Raw genomic sequence first — 23,168 nt, forward strand, 5'->3', positions numbered from 1 at the left:
TTAGACCTTCTTTTTTGACTTCTGGGGCCAAATTGGCACCAGTTACACAGAGCAAAAAGTCTGCTTAGAATCATGGATCATTCAGCTGCTGAAAAATATAGGGAATTAATCTGGGTAATTTAAATACAGAAATAGTCTACACTCTACTGTTTGGGGCTTTTCTTCCCACTTAAATTTTCTTATATAGATACAACTTAAAACTGTCATTTGATCACCCAATTGCAATATGAAGAGAGACTAATGCTTCTTTTTATGCATTTACTTTTATGATGTCTATTACCAACCAGAAGAACAAAGATAAATTTATATAAAATAGCAGAAGATAGCACTTCTACTATATAATACATTTCTCTATCATACATTATGCTTCCTGTTCTGTCTTTTATTGCATTTTCTGACTCAGTATGAACAATATTTTAATCCTTTATGGTTTAACCTAATACAGGTCTGGCACTAGATAGTTTTTCTAAAGCATTATAGTAAATATTACTTATGAATTGCTTTCAACAAGTTCTGGGCTGCCATTTATTATAGAAATGCTTGAATGATTCAAGGTTAATAAGATTCATCATACTCACAATGAGGATCTGGTTGTGGACACAGCTAATTGCTAAATTTTATTCAGCCATAAATGGCATCAGTAGCAAATCAGCTCACAGCTGAATACTACTGGCAGCTTTACATGGGAGAGAAATAATGTCACTTTGATTCAAGTTATTTTTATGTATGTTATGATTCATTTACAGTAGTTCTGATATTGATGCTCAGATGCTGGGTATTAGATTTTCTTTTCAAAGAACAAAAGAAGGTGAGAAACAAATCTGAAGATATTTTAAAATGTCATGGTAACAAGTCACAGACAAATGTTTTTCATTCTTATCTTTCAATGAACAATTCTAATTCTCATACAATAGATACGACAAATTCCTATCAGAAAGATTTTCTTTTGGCAAAGTTTAGAACTCTGAAAATAGTCTTTTAATGGCAGTGCCCACACCTTCCTAGCACCAAAATAACAGCACTATGATGTATTAATCCCTCATGGTAACAGGCACCATTGAAGCTGAACTGTAATTTGGCACACAACATTTCTATACTAATGTAATGTGACAGTGTTATTATGTTCGCTATTTTCCGTGTGATCATAGCCATATTCATCTTCCCCAATCTGACATTAAATTAGCTGGTGTGGTTACATTCTATTCTGAACCACAGGGAAGATACAGAAAAGGATTATTGTAGCACAGTGGTCTGATGATGGTGTGGATGTGCACGCAAGCACGGATAGGTGATATGCAGATTTAATGCAGTGAATGTAAACTCTTAACACGCATCTGGCATGCAGCATGCACTCAGAGAGCAGTTACATCCAAGAGAAAGTTCACAAACATAAGTGATAAGGGCAAAAAACAGTTGCTCTAAGATTTCAGAAGAGGGAAAGCAGACCCAGCTCAGAGGACCTAGAAGTTTTCATGAAATGAAACAGTTTAGGTAAAGATTAAAAAATGAAATTACATTTCTTCAAGCAGATATAGTGAAAGGAATGCATTTTAGGTAGAATGGGTACATTCCCTAGGAGGAGAAACTAGCATAAGCAATGGTGAAGAAATGGGAAAAATGAAATGTTGCTCAAAACTGTGGGTTAACTGGCAGTACCATGCCATATGGACAAGGCTTTTTTCAATAGATAAGAATAAAAAATGAAACCTACGGTCAGATCATGGAGGTTCGTGAACTCCAAACTGGTGAATTTGGAGAGAGTACCGTCAGCCACTGAGGACATACTAGAAATCCTTACGGAAAATTCACGCATCTAGTCAACATTGATTTAGTGAGTTACTACTATCACCAGTACATGTAACATGTAACATGCACATAGGTGCAAAACACTGGGCTGAGCACACCTCCCACCCCAAAAAGCATTACTGTTCCTGGGAGATAAGACCAAATACAAGTCACTATAAGGTAGGAAATGATGGCTAATAAAATAGCATAAACAAAACTCTATAGAGGTCAAAGGGGGGAAAGCATTTTCTCTTTTAGGAGAGTCAGGAAGAGCTGGCGATATTTAAACTAGGGAGAACAGGAACAAAGAACAAAACTGGAGGCATAGGATGGACTGGATGAGGGAGGGATGAGAAGGGGGAAACTCAACCAGATATTGCTACAATGAGCCAGAAAAATTATATTGGGGAGAAAGAGGAGAGTGAAAAAGTTGGCTTAAAGCTCAACATTCAGAAAACGAAGATCATGGCATCTGGTCCCATCACTTCATGGGAAATAGATGGGGAAACAGTGGAAACAGTGGCAGACTTTATTTTTCTGGGCTCCAAAATCACTGCAGATGGTGACTGCAGCCATGAAATTAAAAGACGCTTACTCCTTGGAAGGAAAATTATGACCAACCTACATAGCATATTGAAAAGCAGAGACTACTTTGCCTACAAAGGTCCGTCTAGTCAAGGCTATGGTTTTTCCAGTGGTCATGTATGGATGTGAGAGTTGGATTGTGAAGAAAGCTGAGTGCTGAAGAATTGATGCTTTTGAACTGTGGTGTTGGAGAAGACTCTTCAGAGTCCCTTGGACTGCAAGGAGATCCAACCAGTCCATCCTAAAGGAGATCAGCCCTGGGATTTCTTTGGAAGGAATGATGCTAAAGCTGAAACTCCAGTACTTAGCCACCTCATGCGAAGAATTGACTCATTGGAAAAGACTCTGATGCTGGGAGGGATTGAGGGCAGGAGGAGAAGGGGATGACAGAGGATGAGATGGCTGGATGGCATCACTGACTTGATGGACGTGAGTCTGAGTGAACTCTGGGAGTTGGTGATGGACAGGGAGGCCGAGTGTGCTGCAAATTCATGGGGTCGCAAAGAGTCGGACACGACTGAGTGACTGAACTGAACTGAAAATATGGTATAGATATGGAAGAATTAAGGAGTACATGCAGCACCCTACACACATACACAAACACATACACCCTCAGAGCAATTATTTTTGTCAATTGAGTAGGTTATTTGATGGCAACTTTCCAGCAAAGATAGGGCTTCACAAACACTTTTCTTTAAAAATAGCCTTTGGCACCACTTAGCCTAAGTACCACTTTTTTTGAAAGATTCCTTTAACTTCATTAATTAGTATGATTTATCCAAGATTACACTTACAAGGGAAAAAAGTATTCCCATCATCCCATTGTTAATTATGTCTCCAGGCTAACATAAATAAATTTTTCTAGTTACTCTAACTCTATGAAACTTATCAGAGAGATGACATTTGTAAGGTCTATGGGGGATTGGAGTAGGGGAATCTCATTTGCAATGTGCTGTGTTCTTTCTCTTTCCTTAAAAAATAGTTTTCTTTCTATTTTCCATTCTTTTTTAAATTTGTTTGTTTTCCACGCAGTTGACAGCTACAGTCACAGAAATTAAGGAAAAATATCTAAACTGGAGAAGAAAATTTCATTAAGAAACAAAATGTCATATTTTGCTTTATTTAAAAATTAAAAGCCATCCTCTATAGGAAAAGGAGCTTGTTAAAATGGAATCACACTTGGCTTATGTGTACAACTTAAAGAAAAGCAGTGAGATGCAGAGATAAGGTTTATTTTGATCAGTTTAAAGAGTGAAGAAACTGCGACATACCACATTTGTTGCTTGTTAATTGCATGTCTTCAGGATAACTGTCACTATTGTATAATAGTGACAACTTCTACAAATAGATATGAAAATAAGATTTGCTTTTAAATATTGATCTGTACCCACATAACCTCACCACCAAAACACCAATGTATAAACCAGGAAAACTACTTCACATTCCCAGAAAACCCGCAAAGAGGTAATGATTTAATCAAAATGCATGTATTCTGAGAGCCCTCCAAAGTCATTTTAATGCTGATTTGTGCAAAAGGCATATCAGGAGACCTATTTATTGAATGACAGTTACCTTATTTACAAGAAAATAACAAATAGCCTTATCATTGTCATCACCACTACTATCACCCAAGAGCAGCATTCAAATAATTTTCTGTAAAAAATGACCTGAAGACAGCATGATACTTAAGGAAGGATCTCGATATTCCTTTAGGAAATGTCTAGTAAATACACTGGAGACAGAAATGGCAACCCACTTCATTATTCTTGCCTGGGAAATTCCATGGACAGAGAAGCCTGGCAGACTACAGTTCATGGTGTTTCAAAGAGTCAGACACGGCTGAGTGACTAACAACAGCAACAACTAGCAGATAAACAGAGAAAATTAAATTCTTTATACTTAACTCATACACGAGGATACACAATCTGACACAACCAAGAGACAACCATTGTGTAAAACATGGAAACTAAGCACAAAATTTGGCAGATAAATTCTTTGGCAAAATGCAAAATGGTTCCATGAAAAAAAAAGAAAAAAAGCACTCAGCTACATGTGTCAGGATCATATTTACTGTTTTTAAACCGTCATAATGAAATCACAGCAAATTATCAGTCTTCTGTTTGTCCTTGAAAGTAAGCTGGTTTTATTTTCTCTGGGGCAGGAGCAACTGAAAGAAGTTACTGTTCTATTTATATCCAAACATGTGTTTATTAAAAGGATATATAGATTCTTTGATTTGCTTTACTCTAGGTACATATAAGTAATTATTGAGTCTTTACATAAGGTTATTTATATAACTCCAAATGTGGCTTAATGTTTGTAGGAGTGATTTGATTTTTTGAAATACAGTGTTTGCAAATGTGTAATGGTTAGTATATATGCTTGTGGCTTCAGGTTTCTTGTAATTCTTGTAATTGAAGGGGTCACTGGTAGGATGAAGACTAAATAGTTCTCCTTCTGTTGTGGTGTGATCTTTACATGCCTCCTCCAAGTACTGTTTACTTTGTATTAGTCGCTTGTTCTTCCTATATTCACTGTCAGATAGGAGATGTAAAAATGGCTAGGAAATTGTGCTATACTGCTGGGCTACAACAACTCAGTTCAATAACATATTTTAGTTTGACTCCATCTTCAACACATACACATATCTACTGACATGAACAGTCTCAAATATATAAAGGTCAAAATGAACAAACTCTAGTCTTTCTTTAAATCCATACTCAAACTCAGCTTTAACTTGGAAGCCCAAACCTTCAATCATCTCACCTGCTCTCCCATCATCCCATCCTAGAGCTTTTCTTAAATGTAGTAGCATTTACAACATAAGTATGGAACTCTATTTTACAACAGAAGGCTTTGTCAGATATATTTTCTCAATAGAGCAGAATGCCATGATTTGTAGGAAACCCTTTTATCATATTGATGAAGTACTGTAAAGCAGTACTTATTGGAAAGTTAAGAAGCAGAACTTCATCTCATACGCCAGTTAGTTTGGTCTCAAAATTCAGACTGCTATCACATAAATTAGGCTTTCACAGATATTCCATAATATATTGTGAATGCTGTGTTTCTTTACCATGCTTATATTGTGAGACTGAAGGGGAAATAACACAAACACAAGTGGCTAAAATATAAGGGAGAATAATTGAAGGACAAAGTTTAAACATACTGTCTGTTAACTTAGATAGTGTGGGCTTGAAAAGATGTAGAGAGAGAAAAAAATAACAAGACCTGTTAATTCACTAAAATTCCAGCTCTCAAGATATAATCTTATGAAATTAAATATTACTTAATAGAAACCAACATGAAGGCTCTTTCAAAAATTAGGGAAGAAGTGTCATATAAAACAAAGGAAAAAATTATTTTCAACAGGGTATTCACTAGCAGTTCAAAAAATTCCAACAAAGAGTCAAAGACCAAAGGATCAACCATTATCACAGATTTTGGCGAATGGCATCCTTGATCAATACTTTAGTATTTCAAAACTTTCTTTCTGTAGGATCAAATGCTTCTCCTGGTTACAACCATTGAACTTATTCATGAATAATATAAAGACTCTTAGCTTTAGACTGGGGTATCAAGTAGTATCTGGAAGCAAAGACAAGCATCAGTACACACGCAGGTACTTACGGTCATTGCAGAGCGGTCCGCTGAAGGAAGTCATGCTACAGTCACAGCTGAAGCCATCCCACTGCTGCAAGCACACACCTTGGTTGGAACACGAGTCCTCCTGGCAGGTTGTGCTAGGCCCTGAAAAACAATCCAAAAGAAACTTGGGTTCTTTAAAAAAGTCAAAAATGTGTTACACATGAGCAAGGTCACACACAGTAGTTGCCAACACCTCAAATTACACGACCAAACTAGTCTGGAAAGTTCTAGTTCACACACCTGAATTAGGAACAGAGAAGCTGTCATATGAAGGTTTTCTGGAATTTCAAATATAGGACAAAATACGTTATAATAGTCAACTAAACCAACAAATAGTAAAAGCAAGCACATAGCTTCCAGTATGATTATGGTAGCAGGTAATCTCATTCCATCTTCAATAACTCTCTCACTGTTTGGATTTTAGAAAAATGCATGGATCTCCTTAACTTCTAACCAATGGGGAGAGACACCATGAGAGATGGAGATTACAACTTTCATGAAACTGAGATAAAGATTGGCAAAAAAAAAAACTGAAGAGAGTTGTGCAAAAATGTCCTGCAAGTTTCTAGAAGTTTTCCTGCAGAAACTATGAATAAAGTTATGACTGTTGGTGTTTTGGATAGGTATGTTGGCAAGTATCAATTCACATGCTTTAACAATTTCATGCAATCAAACATAAAATTAAAAACTGTATAAATGACATGCCCCCATTTAACATACAAGAAAAAAAATGCTAGTCTATTTCTAAAGAATAATAACTAGAACACTGAAAAACAAAGAACTGAAAAGAATGATCAAAGCATTAAATGTAATCACTCTACAAACATATTCAAGACTGAAAGCCTTTATGCAAACTATGCTACAAAATAAAATTTCTTACACAGCATTCAAGAAGGGAAAAATTAAATCTATACCCAAATAATGGTTACTGCAAAAATATAAGGTATGTTATTTTGAGGTTTCCACTGTGTATTATGGGGTTTCAGTCTTGTTTTATACACATAGGGCTATCTACCTTGCAAGTCAGCTTTCATCAATGCAACTTTGTCAGCAAAATAAAAAAAAAAAAAAAAGCAAAATATATTAAATGTTAGTAAGCAATACTGAAATGGGCAAACACAGAAGATTCAAAAAAGCATGCTGCTGTAAAGGGGGAGAGAAATGCTATGTAGAGCAAACAAATTAATAATTAACAGCCATAAATCTTAAGAGAAGCCAAAAATGAGAAAGCGATAATTGATTAGAATTTCACTACATATGTATTCATAAAATGGTTAATTGAGCCAATGACATGTAATGAAGGAAAATTAACAGGGCTTTTGCATATTTTCCTCTCTTGGATAGATATGAATGCATTGCCAGAATGACTGCACTGCTTAGCTGAAGCATGCAGCCCACTTATCATGTGTAGATACAATGTACACGATAGTCATTATCAGACCCTTTCTATTTTTTCCCCCCTCTGGGTCTTTTCTCTTGCTATTGCAGTTAAAGTTTAAAACCAATGACAGCCATTCTCTGCCGACACTTGGACCTTACAGTAAGATCAAACTATCCAAATGTAGACAACATCATTTAGAGTAGATGAGAGAAAAAGTAAAGAATGGAAGAAGCAAATTGCAATATAATTCCCCATCAAGAAAATTCCTTTACAAGATTGCAAGGTGGAGTATTTATCTTTGCTTTTACCAGACGAGGTATTTATTGCTTACAGGTCTCAGAGTTACATCTATATTTTCCCTATCTTTATAACTGTCTTCAACTCTCACAAACTGCCCTGTGAATATTTAATACAGAAGAACCTCACTAATAAGGGTTATCTTAGAGATGGGTGGAAAGGGAACAACATCTACCTCAACACCTTTAGAGTATAATCTGAAGATACTTTCTAGCAAACATAATTTTAGGTTTTATGAAAACACAAAAATAGATACCAGACTAATTAGATGCTATTAACACTGACAGCCTTTGAGGTAACTGCTCTAGTGAATACATGAGAGCTATCTGTAATTAGATTTTGTACAAACTGATGTTTTAATAAATGCCAATTTTAAACATCCTCCTTACAAATATATTTTTATTAGAAATTCTGAGTCATGGTATTCTTCATAAAATGTATTGAATGTAGCCTAAACTATATGAATATTCACAAATTTAGAAATCATAGTATTGTAACTACTAATTGTATCATCATAATCATAATCAGTATAGTAATAATAATAAAAATAATAGTTGCTTTTAATAATAATAATAGTTTTTCTCACTTATTATATCAAAGAACCAAGGATCACTAAATTGCTCAGTTTTTGTTGTTTTTTTCCAGTCTGTGAGAGGTAAGATCTTTATTCCATGGTACTAAAGACTGAAAATAATTAATGGTTGTTAAAAAAAAAAATAAAATCTCAAAGCAGTATTCCGTAGTGCAGTCCTTCCTGAGCACAAGCCCAGCTTGGGTCAGGGGCTGTGTTATCAACAATACTGTTCCCCTGACTTGCTCAGCAGAAGAAAAGAACAGGAACAAGAACTGACGAGGAGCCATGCTTTTGCTTTTATCTTTTTGTTTTTGTAAAAATTATCAGAAATAGAATTGCAAAATAATGCTAAACTCTAAAAATGGTAAAGCTGCAATTTTGAAAAATAACCTGCCTCTCCATATTGTACAGCAGCCACTCAGAGTGTCTGCCAAGTCTTTATGTGAGCATAAAGATATGCTTTATTATTATGTTTTTATTATCACAACAGTTTTTTATATTTTCAGGTATTACAAGAGAATTCAGGCCTATGCCTGACAAGTCACATTTTTCAAAGAACTCACCTTCTAGAATAATATTTAAACACTGACAGGCATTTGCATGAGACAAAGCCCTGAATTTTTCTTTTTAGTTTTATAATGTTCTTTCTATTTTATCACTGAATAAAACTGGGAGCAAGCCACAAAGACTTTTGTACTAAGTGTTTGAAAATAAGGATATTTTTGAAAAGGAAAGGAAAGTGAAGGTAAATGACAATGTCTGGAAACCAAAGAAACAATAGAAAAAGGTGCTTAGGTGTCTGGGATTTCAAATAAGACAAAGTTGGGCTCAAAGCTTCCATATCCGCTTACTTGCCGTGTGACATTAGGAAGATCACGTTACATATGTAAGGCTCAAATTGTTTTTTAGTTCAGTCACTAAGTCATGTCTGACTCTTTTGCCACTCCATGGACCGTAGCCTGCCAGGCTCCTCTGTCCATGGGTTTTCCCAGGCAAGAATACTGGAGTAGATTGCCATTTTCTTCTCCAGGGGCTCTTCCTGACCCAGGTATGGAACCTGCATCTCCTGTATTGGCAAGCAGATTCTTTACCACTGAGTCTCCAGGAAAGCCTCAAGGCTCAATTTACTCCTTTAAAATAATCCAATAATACCTAGCTGTTAGAGTCTTGAGAATTAAATGAAATTGCATATATGTAAACATTGTTATCAGTGCTTGATCAATGGTAGCCTTAATAATGAAGCATTTCTGGAGCTTATAATGCAGTTCAAGAGTTGAATGTTATGAGTCAATGCACATGTCCAAAAGCTGTTTCACTGACTCCATGTACAGAAGTTATCTTGACTCAGTATTGAGGTTAATTGAGTCTGATTATTGGTGCATTGCCAGTCTCTATGCCTTTCCAGGCAGTAATTTTCAGAGTTTGTTGTAAGGCCAAAAGCATCAGCATAAGTTAGGAACTTGCTAGAAACATAAGTTCTAGAGTCCCATCCTAGATCTACTGAACCAGAAACTTTGAGGGTATTTTCAAGTGACATGGGTTTTAACAATTCTCCAGGTGCTTTTAATACTTGCTCAGGTTGAGAAACATTAATGTAAAGGGAAAAGGACAATGTAAGCTCCATCTGCAAGCTAACACGTGTCATGTAAATAAAATCAACTATTACTCATTGAAATAAGTTAGAGAGAAAGGCAGCAAGTGATTATTATGAGAAAACCAATGGCTTCTCACATGAAAAAAGCTTAGAAATGTGTTGGTCTTGTTGGGTGGACATGGTGGAAAATCATGGGAAGATATTATTAAGTGATGTCAAATTTATACTATTTCTGTTAATATTAATATGGGGGTTTAGTGATTCTGATGTGATTTGAACTCAAAACCCCTTAAGACAATCATCTTTAGAGAAATAATTCTAGAATATCTAGAAATTGATCATGAAAAACCAATGACAGGCACATATGAGATTATTCCTAGGGACCACAGAGAACAGAAATACTCATAAATTAAAAACTGTTAATCTTGATGTTGGAGCAAAAAAAATAGGGAAATATTAAGGCAGGAAGGCAGGAACATGTCAACATTTTAAAAATAAAGGAAAAGGGGTTAAGAGAGGGTGAGGGTTATTAAAGCTCAGATATTAAAGCAAACTAGATAAAGTAAGGAAGGAAACAATGATATAATTTACTGAATGATTTCAGATGTTCAAACCATAGTTTACAATTACTCAAGAGGATTCCAATCAATCATATTAACCAATTTGCTCATTAGATTATGATGGAAAATAACACCAAATTTTATTGTAAATACACTTTCTCAATACGTTTCTCATTAGTTTTCCCTCCCACTCACCCACTCAATCATGTGCCAGTGGTGGGAGGTCATGTGTGTGTGTCTGTTTTTTTATCTTTTGAGTGTTTAGCTGTGAATGTGTCTCTGTCTGTCTGCTCCCACCATCTCTTTATAGGTGAGAAGTCATCAAGCAACTTGTAGAAAGGCCTATTTTTGAAAAATATTTTCAGAAGAGTTTGTAGTAACTTAAAAAAAATACATATATCTTCAATTATTAGATCACCTCCAAGGATCAAAGTTATGTCTCACATTTCTGTATTCATCCACTAGAGAGAATTTATTCACTTAACAATTTTACTTCCTTTTTTAAATTAATGAAAGAACAAAACACAGTTTCTTTTTGTTTTACAAAAGTGTGTTATTACAAAATATGAAATAAAGAAATATGGCAAAACATTAAAAATTAATTCATCAAAGATTTCAATTAAATAACCTTATTCTCTGGCATGATTAAAACAGTTTGAATTTCACCGGACTTTTCAGGAAAATATATGCTGCAAAGAGGAAAAAAAATGTATTTTCAAATAAAAAATGTATATGTACGTAGGTAGTTACTAAACCTAATAGCATTATTTTGGCTGAGAAGAAATGATTCATAAGCTTCTGGGGGACAGGAATTCACATGTCTTCTTTCATTTCTCCCATGTGAAATTTCATTATGAATCTAAAATTTTCAAAATGGCCCGAACTGTATTCAACATTAAAGGAGAAGCAGCAACACATTCAGAGCTACAAAATTCAGGATAATGTGATTAAATTGCATTCATGGAGGGAGAGATGGCTCAAACAATCTGAGGTGTTGAAGTGAAAATTATCTAAAATGAAAGCAGCAATCAAAAAGTACTCCTACAGATCTTAGTCTGATAGAGAACACAAAAGAACAGAAAGATACTTGAGCACATTTCTGAAATGTGGAATATTAACCTTGGGGAATAGAAGAAACCAATTTTTGCTAAAACAAACAAAATATATGGGAGACACTTGTGCTGTCATGTAGACACAAATCATATAGTGACTTGAGAATGAATGTCTGAATGTTATTTTCTTGTTGGGTCTTACTGAATGTAGATTTCAAAAAAAAAAAAAAACAGTCTCAAGTTGATTAACATTTGCTGGAATAAATATGTTTTTCTAGTTCAAATGGAGTATCTATTAAATGCTATAAAGCAAGCATTGCAGAGCTGATTATCACGCTAATGAGATGAACTATGGAATGCAAAGTAGAAAAATCAAGATCCATAGATATAGCTCCAATTTTAAATTTATTGAGCATTAGTGTAGGTTTGCAAACTGTCCAGAAAATTTAAGATGTATGGGATGAATAAGGATTTTTTAAGCCTTAAATAGAGATTTGGCCATTTGTCAGAAATGAAAATTTTGCTGGCCGGAGAGATCTGTTCTCATTTATAGGTGGAATTAGAATTATTTTGAGTGTAATAACAAAGATCTAATACCTTCACATCCTCTCTCAATCTGTCCATTGCAGAAAAGAGCATCTGAGATGAGGTCTGGAAGCCGCCCATTTAGATCAACCGATGCCAGGCAGCCTTGAAAGCCCTCCTTGGCATGGACGAGCTTTGGCAATGATTTGTACGTTTCTTTGGCCACTCCTCCTATATACAAGTCACCTGTGGGAAGACAAAAATTTGGGTCACAAAAGTAATTTGTCATTGAGTTTAACCAACAGTAGGACAGGAAAAATAAATAGTAAGGTTTATTTTTCACTAAATTAATTTTCAAAATTAATAAAATTGATAACTATTTTCTTAAAAGTAGAAAACAGTAGAAGTGTTTGACTAATACATCAGCACTAGAAGAAATTTCTAGAAGCTAGTTCCACAGAAAACTAATTAATACAGTGTGGCCAAATGGAATGAACACGGGCCATGAAGAGGCCCCTGAATTAAAATCGAAGTCATTATTTACCAACTCCATGGCTTTGAGCACTTAAAAAAAAAAAAAAATTCTCTGATAGTTAATAACCTCATTTCTTAAATGGGAACAATAAAGTGTATCCTATAGGACTGTGTGAGGATTAAAAGGTAAAATAATGGAGAGCATCAGAATGAAAACATGTAGTAGATGTTAGAAGGTGCTATTATTATCAAATCTACCTTCCGCTTAGAGAATTCTAGGTTTTTCTGTTAACTAGAAGCTCAACAAATTCTAAATGTCTAATGTCTAAAATTGTCTTTTCTATTATGCTTAAATCTATTATCCTTGGTTGTACCTATCTTATTCACCAACTCAATCCCATAGTAGACTGTATATACCTGAAAATTCCACCCCTTTTCAAGTATTTATTTATTTATTTTTAGGTAAAGGTGCACCACTTTGAATTCATTAAGCTGTTTTGGGATCATTTAACAAAGCATCAATAACTTTTCCCCAATTTTATTACAGTTTCTAGTGGGACGTTTTGCTTTGCTTTCTCATCTTCATGTCTTTAGGTTTGAGACTTCCGAATTTAATGAACTACTACTTTAAAAAAAGAGATTGTAATCCAAGTTTGATTCTATTCCTTTCTATCACCCTATCTGGATAGCATTGAGTAGATATAACTAACTGACTCTAGTAGACACTTAATCAGTGCAAAACATAAGGAGGGTCACCACAAATTTCCTTGATATACTACTCATGTTTTTAAGTCCTGGTAACATATTCTATTTAGCTAATTAGTTCTTTGAGTTTGCATTGTCATTTGAATTTTCTGTCTCACCTTAACCATTTTATTTAACTCTCATGACACCTGATACCGTCTCCCACTGTAACACAGAACTCCTACATTCTTAATGTTTTCCAGGCCCCTTTGTATTGTTTTCATAAGACCTGGGAGTGAGGAGAACTACTTGCTGATGCTCACTCTGGTTGCTGAGTCATGAGTAATAAAAGCCTTGGTGTCTGACCCAGAAACTGTGTCTCCTGTCACCATCCACAAAACAGTAATAAGCTATCTTGGTAAGTAGGGTAAAAAGCAACACATAGAATATTCCTGGGTTGTATTGATGAGTAAATTGAGCTTGTTTAAAGTCATTGAGCCATAAAAACTGAGAACTTAGGTCCCTGACCCACTAACTAAAGCTCAAAGTACTAAATAGGATGCCATAGATCCTCCATGATTTGTACTGACGGTACTGGGTGTGTTTACTTTTGCTACTTCCTAAATAGAAGAAAACACCTATTAATTATTAACCAAGATTCCTAATATTAAAGGATACCATGCTTTTGGTCTAAAACAGGATTCTACCTTTGAAATACATGATTTTTTCTTCCACGTTTCCTTTCTCTTAGTCTTTTCTCCCACATTTCAAGTGATTGTGTTTTACTTACTTCAAAGAAGGGATATGGATCAGAAACCAAAGACATAAAGAAGTTGTGCTTATGTATTTGATCCTTAAAATTCAAGGCTTTTAAAGGAGTGAAATAGAATATAATGGCAATTACATGAGATGAGTAAAGCTTTCCTGTCCCTCATGTGGGCAAGCAGGAGAGAAAGTTGGAGGAGAAGAAGTGTGAACATAGTCATTCCCAAAAAGAGGACATAGTATTCTGATGTGGAGAAGGCAATGGCACCCCACTCCAGTACTCTTGCCAGGAAAATCCCATGGACGGAGGAGCCTTGTAGGCTGCAGTCCATGGGGTCGCTGAGAGTTGGACACGACTGAGCAACTTCACTTTCCCTTTTCACCTTCATGCATTGGAGAAGGAAATGGCAACCCACTCCAGTGTTCTTGCCTGGAGAATCCCAGGGACGGCGGAGCCTGGTGGGCCGCCGTCTATGGGTCGCACAGAGTCGGACACAACTGAAGTGACTTAGCAGCAGCAGGAGCAGTGTTCTGATGTGAGGTCTGGTGGGTGTCAAAACCTCAAGTAGGCTGAGGAAAGTAATAATGATCAGTGGCATTTCCTCAAGAGAACCCAGAAGCAGCAGTGTAATCTTCAAGAAGAAAAAGCTGCAGGGTAGATTTAGACATGCTGAGAGCTTAGGGAACCTCACAGAGCTTTCTATATCCCACATGGTATGGAAGCAACAGAACAATTCCCAGAGTAGCATAGGGAAGAGCAGAAAAGGGCTGGTCTGAGGAGGGCTTCCCCAGTGGTGCAGATAGTAAAGAATCCTCTTGCAATGCAGGAGACCCAGGTTTGATCTTTGGGTCCGGAAGATCCCTGGAGGAAGGCATGGCAACTCACTCCAGTATTCTTACCTGGAGAATTCCATGGACAGAGGAACCTGGCAGGGTACAGTCCTTAGAGGTCACAAAGAGTCAGACTCGACTAAGAGACTAACACTGAGGAGGTTATGCACACAAAGAATACAGATGGTGAGTAGCAAGTCAGTCAGCACCTATGCTGTGAGTACAGATTATTTGAGACTAGCTCTTGTGCAATCTCTCTCTATTCCCAGAATATTGGAACAGTGGAAGTCTTCTACCTCCAAATAATCTAGAAATAATCCCAGGGAAATGAAAGAATGAAAAGTTCCTGAGGTTAGATATTCACTAATTCAAAGAATCAGAGCTCCAAACAGAAACCAAGGTGAGTTCTAGAAAAACAGAGACAAGTGCCCTTTGTTGCTCATCTGAGATAGTGGGCTGATTTATACTGTTAGATGTCAAATGCAAGGACCTACTTCCTACATTCATGTATCGAAATAAATTTGTTAGGAAATTTCAGTTTTCCTCTAGGCCTACTGAATGTGGTATTGGAGAACAGTGGTAGCTGAATGAAGAATTCTTGGCACTGCTTCAGGGCTGTAGAACTTAGCACTGAAAGTTATGTATGGGGAATGGCATTGAAATACGTATAATATCATATATGGAATGAGTCGCCAGTCCAGGTTCAATGCACGATACTGGATGCTTGGGGCTGGTGCACTGGGACGACCCAGAGGGATGGTATGGGGAGGGAGGAGGGAGGAGGGTTCAGGATGGGGAACACATGTATACCTGTGGCGGATTCATTTCGATATTTGGCAAAACCAATACAATATTGTAAAGTTTAAAAATAAAATAAAATTAAAAAAAAAGAGACATTGATATTAAAAAAAACTTTATTACACACACACACACACAAAGAAAGTTATATATGGGATGCTATATATATGATAATCAATTTTCCTCTTTCTTTTCAATTTCTTTATTTTATTTTTTGACTGTACCACATGGCATGTGGGATCTTGGTTCCTCAGCCAGGGGTCAAACCCACGTCCCCTATATTGGAAGCTTGGAGTCTTAACCACGGGACTGCCAGGGAAGTCCTTCCTCTTTCTGACTATAACCTCCTCGAGGATAGAGACAGTGTCTTTGTTTTCAATTCTCCCTTGGTGCCTAGTACTGGGCTACAAGCACAGTGAGCACTAAATACTGTCAGTCAGCTGATGGATTGAAGTCATGTAGAAAAGAACAGAAAAGAAAGAATGGCAAGGCAACACAAGGGGAGAGAGCTAATTCTAAAATGCACTTACTTCCATTTCCCACTTCCTACTATGTCCTACTTTTTTCCTATTAGGACACTTTCCCAAATAACTTTTTAAAGCTTAGTGAAGAGAACTAGTAATCTTTCTCTTGTGCTGTTAAAGAGCAGAAAATATTGATTCAAGCCATGCAGGATACAAGCCTCGGACAAAGCAAGGTGGATGAGTTTGGCTTTTTAAGCAGGGGATTCATTCTCATTTTCATTACTGAAGCTGCACTTAGCACTGCCACTTAATACAGTCTTTATAAACTCTTCATATAGCAGACGGTGGTCTCAAGTCCCCTGGTGGGTTTCCATAGGAAGAGAACAAAGGAAACCTTTAAGTGGCTTGAGCCCTGTGTAGCATTAGAGTTCATCAAAGATGCAGCTTCTCCATTTGATCCTCAAGGTGATGGAAGGAAAATGACCCATTAGCGCTAATGGGATCTTGAAGGCAAAATCCTGTGCATGGAAAGGAAGCTGAGTGTTTTTAAAGATTCAGCGTGTGAATGATACCCAGGATGGACATCTAGTAAGAGTAAGTTTCCTATGGACTTCAAGCTATGCTTTTACTCTTTCTTCAATCTATGAGTGACTGGTTGATTTTCATTAGTATTCTTTAAGTAGGCCATATATAGAACTGACAAGGAAATGATGGAGCTGGGGCAAAAGAAGATACAAAGAACATGTACAAAGCCAGATATATATCAAGAAACCCTGATCTGTGGCACTAGTGTGGAATTCATGTGTAGGGGGTGTATGTAACAGTCCCCTCTCGAGAATATTATCTCTGGAATGACCTGAAATGATACCACAAGTATCTGTTTCCCAGTAGTTGGGTGGTAATGAGCAGGAAATAGTGCACAAGCTTTTTAGTTATATCTGGCTACAGACCCTGGTTCTGCCATTTACTGATTGCCTCGGTGTAGGTACATTAAGTTCTACAACTTTTTCAAGAGTCAAGATTTTTCATCTGTGAAATGGGTTAATAATGCCCACCCTGTAAGGCTGTGAGAATCACTGAGAATGCATGCAAGCATTGGGTACAGAGTGTACTCAGCACACGACTGCTATGGTATGGCAGGGTTGGTGTGTGTGGTAAGAATTATCCATCGACAGTGTACCTCACTCTATGCTGACCTGCGCTGCAAAATACAGAAGAATAAGAGGTCTAAGTTCTCCCCTTGTTTCCAGTATAATTAGAGTGGTAAGATATCAACACACAAGTCTTATTTTCCTTGACTTTGTTTAGAGGCATTTGTGTACTTGAAGTGTGCCTTGCACTATCTAAGAAGCAGCTTGAGAAGATTATTTGATATACTCCATTTGAATCCCAGCAGCATTAAACCTGGTAACATAAACAGGACAGTTGTTTAATGCATATCTTTTAATTTGACGTAAATAGACTGAGACAGAAGAATTATGTGAATACCCAGGGCCAGGTTGTAAGGTTCAGGCTAAATGTGCCTGATAAAATCAGAGAAATAGAAGGACTTTATGGCCACTGATTGTAAGCTGGAATATTATGAAAGAGTTTAGATCAAAAGAAAATATAGGATGCATTACTTTGGGATAATATAAATGCACACACCAAACATGGGGGACAGCACAAACATACCAGGAAGACAAAATTAAAACAGCATTCAAGAAAGAACACAAAAGGCCAGAATAGACTAGAAAAGAAGAATTTTCGAAAGGACCATGGTAAATAATGTTGGATGAGAAAAGTCAAAGGAGAGCCTTGAGCAACATGATAGAATTTGTGACTATTTTTTTTTCCAAAGGCAATGAGAAGTCCAAAAATATAAGACATGCAGGCTAGGAGATGAGAGAATGTGAAATAGCAATAATCTGGAGAGAAGAGAAGAAATTGTATTTAACATTCAACATGTGTAATTTGAGTAGGAGTGTCCTTTAGGAATCAGATGATATGAACTGGGGACTCAGGAATGCTAGGCCTGGAAGACCTGGCTTGGGAGCCATCAACCAGAAGCAGATAAATGAAGTGGTGTAAGAAGTTTTCTCTTTTCTTAAAACAGGGAGCATAAGGCAGTTAGAGCAAGGACTTGGAGTGCGTCTTCCAAAAGCAGAATGTAAGCATCAAGGTATAATTAGTTCTTTGACTCAGCTTTCCTGTTTATTCATATGCATTTTTTAGTGCCTCAAACATCTCAGTTTCATTTTAATTAAAAAGAACATACATAAAAAGGACAACTGCTTTATGGATTTGAATAGCTAAAACTCTAGGGAAACTTAAGGAGGCTCCTGCAATCTCTTGTAAGTGGCATATGGGGGGAAAAAAAGTGAAACAATACACATTGTCTTACTTTCCAACTGGCCAGACTGGAGAAGTTTCTAGAGGCTTTGCTGAGAGGATTTGACCTTGTTTAGCAAAGATGGAGACTGCTAACTTTCCTCTCAATTCTTGCTCTGATTGGCTAATAGAAAAAGTACAAGTAGGCTGGGCTAGTTTCTTAGAGTTAGTCTGTAGGAAAGATGTCCTTCCTTATCTTTGGGAACAATCAAACTCCACCTTCTTCCACCCCCCCACCTCCACTGATCTGTATCTTTCTCTTCAATTTTCATCTTTTGTTGCATATCCACAAGTGAACATCTGCAGGTTATATCTAGACCATGTAAGTTAACATAGGCTTTCTTGGGAAGAAAAAATAAACACAAAACTATTTTTATAACCAGTGTACCCTGTTAGATAGAAGAAAAAAATCATCTCTAGTCTCTGAAGAACAAACACTCACTTCATGCTTTTTCTGGGGAGAAAGCCGATGTTACTATTTCCTGTGATTGTTTAAATAAATGATGTTAAATTACAGAAAGCAAAAGCATGGGAAGTTGTTAATATTTCTCTAACACATTTGAGCTTAAGAGGAGACAAATGGAAGCTTTAATAACAAAGCACACACTGGATTGAACAATAAACACTATTCAAAATCACATCTGAGTTGAGGGCACAACAAATTATCATTATTGAAGTCAAAACTGATAATCTAAGTGGGTTTTTTGCTCTGAGACACTAGATCTGTGTCTTTTATACATCTCTATGGGAAATTAGGTTAGTTTTAGAAATTCCTTGTTGAAGAGGTGCTCAGTGGTCACCAGTTTGCCTTCTTAGTTACCCTTTAACATTTGTACACCTTAGCCTTCCTTGTTGCATAAAAGGTTTAATCCTAGAATAACCTGTTTTTACTTCTGTAGGAAATAGCTGTAAATCCTAATCTTTAGGCTCATCCTGGCTTTCTAAGTTCAGCCTAAAAATAAACCATCAAATTTCCTATCTACCCCTACTGGGAAATTACTTCTAGACTACCATGTTTTACAGCAGTCACATTTCTAGTCTCCCAGTCCGGAAGGAAATCAACCCTGAATATTCATTGGAAGGACTGATGCTGAAATTGAAGCTACAATACTTTGGTATCTGATGGGAAGAGCCATTTCATTGGAAAAGACCTTGACACCAGGAAAGATTGAACACAAAAGAAGGGGGCAGCAGAGGATAAGATGGTTAGATAGCATCACCCAATCAATGAACATGAATCTGAGGAAACTCCAGGACACAGTGAAGGACAGGGAAGACTGGTGTGCTGCAACCCATGGAATCGCAAAGTCAGACATGACTGAACAACTGTGATCTTAATCACAGTTTTGAAAATTATTTTCAAAACCATTTCAATTCCATTCTGTTTCTCACACCTTCCGTTCAAATGACTGCCAGGCACTCTGGTGTTGATGACTTGACTTTGCCAATACGTCTGATGTCTGTGCCTCCATTTTCCTTTCCTTTTCCAATTCTAATCTCCCTTTCACCATGCAATAGCCCATCATCTGGTGTCCTGCCTCCACCCATCCTGCTCATTAGTACCATATCTGCCATCTCTACACTGTGGTCTGATTCCTTTTATATCTCCTGCTATCTTTTACATAAAGCATGAGGCTCAGCAATGGTCATGATTCTGAGTTTTCCTCCCTCAGAAACTTTTTCTAAACTTTCAGCAATCTCTCCCCAACAATGTTGGCCAGGTAGAGAATTAAACTAACATCAATCCTCTACCTATTTACTAATCTTTAATCAAACTGTATTTTTCTCCATCTCTGGAATACCACACGTTCATGCTATTGCATCATTCTTTGCAACACATGGCTTCTATATCATGAGTCTTTTCCCTTCCAATATTCCATTTCAAAACCTTACCCACTTTCTGGGTCTCAACTCAAATTTCACCTCGTTTATGTGTTTTCTCAGTCATAGGCAAGTATAATCTATGAATCTCCCTAACATTTAAAATCTCTTTTCTGACAATTACCATTTCATTCCCCATTCTTTATGTAGATATTTCATCTTCCCATTATTTTATAAATTCCTTGAGGAACCATCATAAGCAAAGCACCTTTTTTCGTCTTATTTTCACTTAGCATTCACTAGCTATTTGTTGACTCACTGAATGAATGGATGAATTTGCAGTTTCCATTCAATAAATAATCATTTAAACATAAAGCAGAATGAAGGTTTTATGAACACAGCATTCATATTTGTCCCTAGTTCCCTCCATTTGAGAAGTAACAAGTAAAGTTAATTGTGGGGAATTCTATCTTCTACTGACCCCTTCCTTGAAGACATCTAGCTCATTAAGAGGGTTCAATGCAGTGATTTTTTTCTATTCTGATAGTGTGATTCAGGAACAATTTTAACTGACATGTTGAATTTTTTTTTCTTTTTTTTTTCTTTTTGTAGAGAGAGGCAGACAAAGATAGGTATAGAACTGGTTTAGGGTATCATTGTGGTAGTGAGAACCTATCAATGAGTCTCTTCTGCAGTTAAAGTAAGTGCCAAAATCTTTGTGGGAAATTAAATTTCAGTCTATCCTGGCCCTCTACCTCATTCTAGCTTTGTCCAGTTTATCTGTTTATTTGTCTGTGGCCCCATATAAAGTATGTCCTAACTCAGGCAGCCTCCATAGGCACTCTCCACACTATGGACACTTTATACTATTTTTCCAGATGCTTCTATGCTATTACACTGTTATCATTACAGAAAGGCATGCATGTATTGTCTGTGGCCATAGAAGAGGGCCAGGCTAACTGTGTAGATCCCTGATGCCTTGCCCGAGGACATCTGTTACTCCCTATGTGCACTTCCTGTGGGTTTGCAGATGTCGCTCTCCATCCAGCCTGTGGACCACTACTCCAGGACTCAGATTAGAGCCCCTCTGGTCTCCTGTTACTAATTCAAAGGCCACTGCCAGCCACAGGTATTCCGTATTTCATAGTGGGCTCCCACATCTAACAATTCATATATTGTTTTCACTACAGAGACACTGAATTTCACAAAAAAATCATTGAGACAACTGAATTTAAATGTACAGAGCCCTGACCAAATGGGAGAGAACCTCCTCACTGCTTTGAGTCCTTTGTGATCAGTGCAAGCTTTGCTATGGCCAAAACCAGAAAAGATAGCTCTGACTTAATAACTGACATTGGTTCAGCGCCCTAAACTTTACCAAATACTTGCACATAGATTGTGTCATTTAGTTTTCACCTGATGAGCTACAGAAGAAATAAAGGTTATCATGGACACATGTCACAGACACAGACACTATGGTTCAGGGGTTCACAGCCAGAAAAAATGGCAGGTCTGATTCCAAGCCCGATGTCCTGAATCTATGATAATTTTCATTTAATCTGCACTGGTTTACACAGTGTACATGCCGGGTGTCGAGTGGCCAGTTTGTACAGTTCCACTGGCACAAAATACAGGAGTGTTTTGGGGTAACTTGACTAGTGGAGAAAAGTAATGGTAATAAATGTTTGCAGAGTCCAAATTAAATAACACATATTTCCAGGATGAAGCAGAACCCACCTGCATGCTCATTGACTGATCTCACAAACACAAAGTCAATTTGCTTCTATAATCATATATGTTAGGTATCTAAATTTCAACAAGTGGATAGAATTCTTATGACTTCCAAATTTGACTTTTAGATATGACAGTTACTTTTCACTTGCCTCTCACAAAGAGATAAGTAGAACGCCTGTATTCATCTATGACCCAGTGTAAGACTTGGGTATGAATAGGTGGGGGGGCTCCAAGAAAATTGGAGTTCAGACCTTAGCGTTCCCCTGTAGTAAGGCTTTAAGACATTGACATTATAGTTACGGACAAGACAGACAATGCTTTCGACACTCTGAAATTTCTGTTTCTAGCTGGTATCTTTGATACAAAATTGCCCCAAAAGAGAAAGTTTTTGAAAAGTATGATTGTAAAACTTAACTTCTTTGTGTGTTTGGCCAACAGACTCTAAGGCAAAGCCAGTGGGCACGTTAAATGGGAAATAATAAAGTGAATTGCTATGGATGGGTGTGCAGTAATCCATTTGTAAATCACACTATGTCAGTGGCAATGTGGCAGACGGGGTGCGAGTTCAGGCGTATCAGCTCTTGTCAAGCTAACTTTGTCTCGTGCTCAGTAAATTTACCTTTTGGTTAAAAACAGGGTTCAGGTACTTCCACTGTTTTTACATTTTCCCGTCCAAGTGACAGCCAGTTTAGAAACTGTAGCTATCCTTTAGCAGCAAACAATCCTGTCACCGCTGCATGTTTCGTTTTCCACTCCCTGGGTGCTGCTCTTTGGGACTGCCGACTGCCTTGCAGAAATTCCTCGTCTCACACGTATGGTCACACCCGACACGTGCACAGACCTCCGTGTGACCAGTGCTTTGCCATCTCTTGTTTCATTTGATTCCAAATCTTCACAATAAGCAGGAAGGGGTTACTGTCCTCACCAAACAACCCTTCTGAAAAGGTAATTTTCAGAAAAATACCTCCCCAAGGCAATTCAACCACTCCTGGGACAGTAACACTGGCACCCCAGCCTCTAAGTCCCGGGTGACCTCTCTTCCCACTGCAACACGCTGCCTCCTCATTTTACTAAAACCCTTCTCGGTGACAGGAGAATGGGTAGAAGAGGAGTTTAGAAATCACTGAACTAGAGACTGAGAGACTTATAACTAGGGGACCCGTGAGAGGACCTGCCCAAATGTGTTATCTTTCCTGAGATTTTGAGGCACTCTGGATAACAACTTG

At 37.2% G+C, this 23,168-nt stretch overlaps 1 protein-coding gene across 26 annotated transcripts in view; it reads right to left on the reverse strand.

The window, feature by feature from the left end:
• The window catches only part of NRXN1 (neurexin 1), a 1,214,076-nt gene that overhangs the window by 582,684 nt on the left and 608,224 nt on the right, over nucleotides 1-23,168 (reverse strand). For 18 of the 26 annotated variants that reach the window (XM_027555248.1, XM_027555254.1, XM_027555262.1 and 15 more), the window contains 2 exons: nucleotides 12,074-12,247; nucleotides 6,001-6,120 (listed from right to left, as the gene is read on the reverse strand). In XM_027555248.1, coding sequence (XP_027411049.1) covers nucleotides 6,001-6,120; nucleotides 12,074-12,247 — 294 coding nt within the window. Of the gene's footprint in view, nucleotides 1-6,000; nucleotides 6,121-7,033; nucleotides 7,061-12,073; nucleotides 12,248-23,168 lie in introns of all 26 variants that reach the window. The other 8 variants (XM_027555233.1, XM_027555244.1, XM_027555232.1 and 5 more) reach the window with 1 other exon arrangement.

Source organism: Bos indicus x Bos taurus, chromosome 11 (genome assembly GCF_003369695.1).
Source record: "Bos indicus x Bos taurus breed Angus x Brahman F1 hybrid chromosome 11, Bos_hybrid_MaternalHap_v2.0, whole genome shotgun sequence".
NCBI lineage: Eukaryota > Metazoa > Chordata > Mammalia > Artiodactyla > Bovidae > Bos > Bos indicus x Bos taurus.